Source organism: Primulina huaijiensis, chromosome 13, assembly GCF_012295235.1.
Source record: "Primulina huaijiensis isolate GDHJ02 chromosome 13, ASM1229523v2, whole genome shotgun sequence".
NCBI classification, from domain to species: domain Eukaryota; kingdom Viridiplantae; phylum Streptophyta; class Magnoliopsida; order Lamiales; family Gesneriaceae; genus Primulina; species Primulina huaijiensis.
Genome location: NC_133318.1, coordinates 4539176 through 4545044, shown reverse-complemented (window position 1 = coordinate 4545044; position 5869 = coordinate 4539176). Strand labels below are relative to the sequence as shown.

The following is a 5869-nucleotide window of genomic DNA, read 5'->3' as shown; positions in this document are numbered from 1 at the left end:
CCAATCGACTCGGGACTTGACTCACACATAAAATACATCCCAACCTACTTCCCAAGGCCCTAAACCAGTCCCGAACCATGCCCAAACCCCGTATCATGCATAGCGAACCATGAAGACACAAGCTGCACAAAGAGCGACACTATGACACTTATACGTTCCGTACAACTTCCTATCGATTCCAACTCGAACCAAGCCCTAGAATCGACCATTAGACATATATTAAGACTTTGGTCCAGCCCATACACACGCACATCCCACAACCTACACAAAAATCGTAAGCCCTAAACGCACATCCTCTTCATGCGCACTCACAGCACACATGGCTCCAGCCCTTATGACGGCCAACCAGACCCTAACCAACCCATACCAGGCCTCGATCTGGTTGTCTAAATCATTTTTTAAATATAATCGAAAAGCACTTACTTTGCAAATTAAAATATGTATATGTAACTCTAAAAAAATTGAACTTTCAAAGTTTTCGAATGGCTAAATTCTTTAATTTCCATATCTAACATGTCAACTTACACTCAGGCATGTCATACATGCATAAACCCTTTTACTTCATTTTTATAGAATACGATAATGGTTTTTCATACTTAACGTTGATATTAGTTGTTTTCCATTTTTATTTTTTTAACGTTTGTACTTGAACAGATTAATTTTGATTAATATCTTAAAAACTCGAAGTATGTGTTTTTAGTTAGGGATGCAACTTTCCCCACAGATCTGGGGCCCAGCAAGGAAAACTGAAATGGGGACGGGATCTCTGATTTTTTCGGGTTCGGGTTATGGGATTTTAAAAAATCCCCGAAGTAATTTGGGACGAATATGAGATTACTATCCACATCCCGAACCCGCTTTTAAAGTAATATTAATAATAAAATAAAAATAATAATATTATTTGTATTAAGAACATAATAATATTATTTTTTTAAAATATAAGAATTATAATATTATTAATATTGATATTAATATTAATATTAATATTATCACTAATAATAATAAAATGTAAAATAATGCCAATACAAACGTAAATGTATGTTTAAAAACGGTAATACACTGCACACTGCAAACTTGGATAAACACCTCAAAGAAACCATGCCTAGTGTGTGTATGTATGTGTATATATACACGCACACACATACCTTCAAATTTTGACAAGAGTAAATCTATTGGAACTGCCCGTTGTCGATCCCCACCTCTCAGATTAGGACTCTCAAAAAAAAAAAAAAAAAAAATCTATTGGAACACTATATATCTCATTTCCAAAAATCTCCACATCCGTAGTCAAAAAAGGCCTTGAGTTCGTCAATATATAACATACATTTTTAAAATTCAGTCTAATCAATTAAACGACATTGATGTGTCATGGGACCATTTGTCTGTGATACAGTTATTACATCCTCGTCAGCTCCACCACATTTGACTCATTTAGGTTTAGTAGGACCCTTTCATATGATACTAAAAAAAAAAATGTTCGACTCCTCTTCGTGATATTTTTTTTCTAAAAAAAATGGTCCACTCGACCCATTTTGAACATTTTTTTTAAGCATCCTATTTGGATTTCGATTATTAAAATAGTTAAAATTAGATCATAGTTTTGTAAGTCGGTTGATTTAAAAGTCTTGGTTTTGTTTTTGACCAATGTTAACATGACTACGGAGACTTGACATTTTTTTTACGTCACTTTAGAGATATTTTTTATTGGAAGTATTGATTTGATTTCGCCGTGTCGAAGCAGATTATGTCTCACATAAATGTCATATCATCATTACAATAAAAAAATGATTAAAATTATAAAAATAACAAAGATAATAGATTTAAATTGAAATTTATCAATATAAATGATCAAAATATAAAAAATAGAAATATACAAAACTATAGTTATAATTGTTTTTGAAAAAACTAAGTGGTAAGTACCAAGATTAAGAGGCTTTTTATTAAGTATTATACGGTAAATAACTTTAAAATAATATATCATCGTTTATTGTTTTAGAAAGTAGGTCTCTGTGACACGGTCTCACGAATCTTTATCTGTAAAATGAGTCAACCCTACCGATATTCACAATAAAAAAGTAATACTCTTAGCATAAAAAGTAATACTTTTTCATGTATAACCCAAATAAGATATCTGTCTTACAAAATACGACCCATGAGATCGTCTCACACAAATTTTTGTTTTTTTAGATATAATATAGGAAAAATATTTTTTAAATAAAATAATATTTTAAAGGAGAAAAAAAAAATTGAAAAGACCACTAAAAGAGGTATACGTACACGAGTCACGCATTATTTGTTTTGTAATTCTGTTCTTGCTGCGATGGCTTACACGAAACTTCGTGGGTGAATGACACATTTATTTCCTTTATTTATTCACTTTCTTTTAATGTTTTTTTATAATATTAAATTAAATATTTATATATTTAATGATATTAATAATAATAAAATAATAGTAGCTTGAAAATGAAACCAAACTTTTGAACGTCACCATAAATCTCGCCTATAATATAGGAAATAACGTGATTTTGAAAAGAGGTTAACTAAAATTTTGGATATTTAATCCAAAATTATGAGATTCTGCAGTTTAAATACTGTAAATGGATTTTTTTAATGGTTATGTTTCATCTTTGACTTGATGGTATTGGATTATAAATACCATTAAATATTTAGTTGCAATTTTATTTATTAATTATTTATCCTATTTTAATTAAATATAAAATTACAATATTATTCTTCATATCTTTATTTTTTTATATTACATTTATTAATTATTGTAAAAAAAATTAATTTCCATCTTATTTTAGTATATCACATCAAACTAAATATATTATTATTTAGACGAACCTCCCCTATTTAAACCTACAAGTCAACTTTGCAACTCCAATAATTTCACAAATAGCTAATATTTAATGTTATAATTGTCTTACTAAATCCATTACACGGAAAATACAGAAATGAACAGACAAATCCTACAGATAGCAGTAATTATATCTCAAAAAACAGACCACTGCTTAAGAAATTTTTTCTAAAAACAAACAAACAAATAGATGACATATTTACATATGGAATAGATAAGATAAGGTTTTAAAAAAAAAAAAAATCCCAAAATAGAGGGGAAAATTCAGGAATCCTGATTGCTAATGGGATTAATGGGATAATCTCTTACTCTAAGCAATGAACACAGAGTTGGTTCTTCAATTCCCATTTCTAGGCCAACGCAAATGGTACACCAGCTTCTTCAAGAACCAAACTTTCAAATTCATCATTCTCAGCTGGATTTTGTAGCGAATTATTCGATATCAAACCATTCGAGGCCAAGGCCAAGAGCTCCGATTCGTTTAAACCTTGAGCCGCCCCGAGACTACAACGATCAGTCCCGTGTTTAGCTACTGCATCCTTGAATTTCTTGATCTGCATTCAAATATTAGATTTTGGATATCAAATCTCTGGACACAAAGAAACCACATTTTCAAACTTTCAAAAGTGGATATATAAAATCCAAATGTGCAAGAAAACCGACAAATCCACATTCGAGAGATTAAACCACAATTTCAAACGATTCACCTCAAAAAAATGAATCATGGATATGAAATCCCAACACAAGAACAAAACACAAATCAAAATCGAGATTTTTCAAGAACTAGATCTGGGATGCCAAAAACCAATGCACAAAAGCGAAAGACAAATCCAAATTCTGATCTTGACTCAAACCAAAACTAAATCTTGGATATCAGATCCCAATGCACAAGACCCATAATCCAAATTCATCACTCCAATTCAAGAATTGAATCTTAGATCCCAAATCCCAATACACAACAAAAGAACGAACTACAAATTCCAAATCTTGATTAATCCAAAAAAAAAGATTCTCAAACATAATGGATTCAGATATCTTACAGTTGCATTGGTACAGCTGAAGCTACACAATTTGCCATCTGCACCCCTATAGAATCTAAAGAAGGGCAAGACATGAACATTAAGGGCATGACACATGACCTTATGTTGTTCGAAATTAACCTTGAGAAAGATCGAATCCGGGTTCATTTCAGCCAGTTGACAGATCTGTGAAAATCGAGTAATTATCAATAAAAGTCCCAAAAATCTCTTGTATAATTTGAAATCAAAATATACAGACTACAAATGACCTAAGATTTGGTCTGAGGAAAGGTAAATTTACCTTAGGATGCAAAGCTTTGCAGCCTCCACAACCAGGGGAATAAAATCCAAGTATAACCAATCTATCCCCAGCAATTAACAAACAATCAATAAGTTCTTGTGCAGAATGGATCTCCAGCATGTTTGGCTGAAGGGATTTTTCCCACCATCTCTGAGCTTTGCTAATACAAACAGATGGTTGAGCCTGAGATCACACAAAAAATAGGAAAAAATCAGAAAAATTATGACAAAAACTTGATAAAATTATGTGCTGAAGATAAAAATCCTCACATTGATGGGTTCATAATTTGGAGGAGCTTTAATGGTCAAATTGCTTACGCTTTTCCGATCGGACACATCAAGGGTCTTCCTCCAAAAATCATTTAAATTAGATTCCTTGAATTTCAGAGCTCCAATCGAAGAACAAACCCGAAAAGACTCTTGCGCTCTGTTCTTGAATATGGCTTCACCAGCCCCGGAAACAGAAAACCCACCCTTCAAGCAAGACATCTTCAAGATTCAGCAACTTTTAACGCTGCAAACAAGTCGAATCGAACAAAAACAACAAACAAAATACACCCTCTCTATCAGAATCAAAACCGTTACTTTTTTGTGCCTAATCTATAAAAACAAGCACAAAAAACCCAGAAATCAGAAATCAAAGCAAGGCCCACTAATCCTACAGGAGAAATGATACCAAGAAACAAGAAGAAAAGATCGTTCTTTTCACTCGGGAAGAAAAGACGTTGGGAAACTTGGGAAAAAAGTGGCTTGTGGTTTTGTCGTCTTGAAATTTTCAGAGACACAAGGCCAAAGAAAAGGTAAAGAAAATGAAATCTTGGGAGCGATATCAGAGAGAGGGATTCAAAGACAGAAGGGGGGGGTCCAGATATTTGCCCTTATCCATTTGTTCTATTTCAATTATCAATATGTCTCCCGTATGGAAATTGGGCTGTTCGGTATATGTTCCTCGCTTGTTTCTAGGATTTTCTTCTGTGGATAAGATTCTATCACGGGGTGACTAGGATTTACCTGTGCAACTTCGTTTCACCGCATAGCTTTTTGGATAAGAGTTTAAGGATAAAAAATTTGGGTAAATTATAAGTATTCTCTCTTTGGAAGTGGTTACGAATATGAATTATGATAGAATGGATGTTATTGTACCTTCTGTTTTTTTTATTACGATAAAATGGATTTTATTGTAACTTGATAATTTAGAAATAAAGATTTGTTCGTTGAGTCATATGTAATTTACATTAAATTTTTCACACTTTATTAATATATATAATTATTAAAATATATCATGACACCGAAATTTAGTTACTCTAAGTGTCTCAAACTTAATAATATAGTATATATATAATATAGATAGTATAGATAACTAATAATATATTTATGTTGCATAAAAAAATAATGAATGTATGCTAAAAATTGATGAATATCATAATACTTAACTTTAATTCACAATATTTACATTTCTTGTTGTTAAATAAAATGTCATGCTGTGAAATTAATTTTTGTTAGGATCAGTGGAGGTGTTTAGAATGAATGAATAAATATCTCACATTTTTTTCTTCTTAAATCTGAGCAGCATTGCTCAACTGGAGTTAGCAACTGAAATTGAATATCAGCCTTCAAAGTTCGGTAGGCAACTGAAAATATAGTGCGGAAGGAGTCCATCCGAACTTTGTGAACAATAGTGAAAATCTATAAA

At 31.7% G+C, this 5869-nt stretch overlaps 1 protein-coding gene across 1 annotated transcript; it reads right to left on the bottom strand.

The window, feature by feature from the left end:
- Positions 1-2884: 2884 nt before the first annotated feature.
- Positions 2885-5040, bottom strand: LOC140956376 (thioredoxin-like 1-2, chloroplastic). Its single transcript, XM_073413101.1, has 4 exons — positions 4447-5040; positions 4178-4360; positions 3898-4062; positions 2885-3411 (listed from the first exon to the last, which is right to left on the bottom strand). The coding sequence occupies exons 1-4, from the start codon at positions 4663-4665 to the stop codon at positions 3208-3210; spliced, it is 771 nt and encodes a 256-aa protein (XP_073269202.1). The 5' UTR covers positions 4666-5040; the 3' UTR covers positions 2885-3207.
- Positions 5041-5869: the final 829 nt, after the last annotated feature.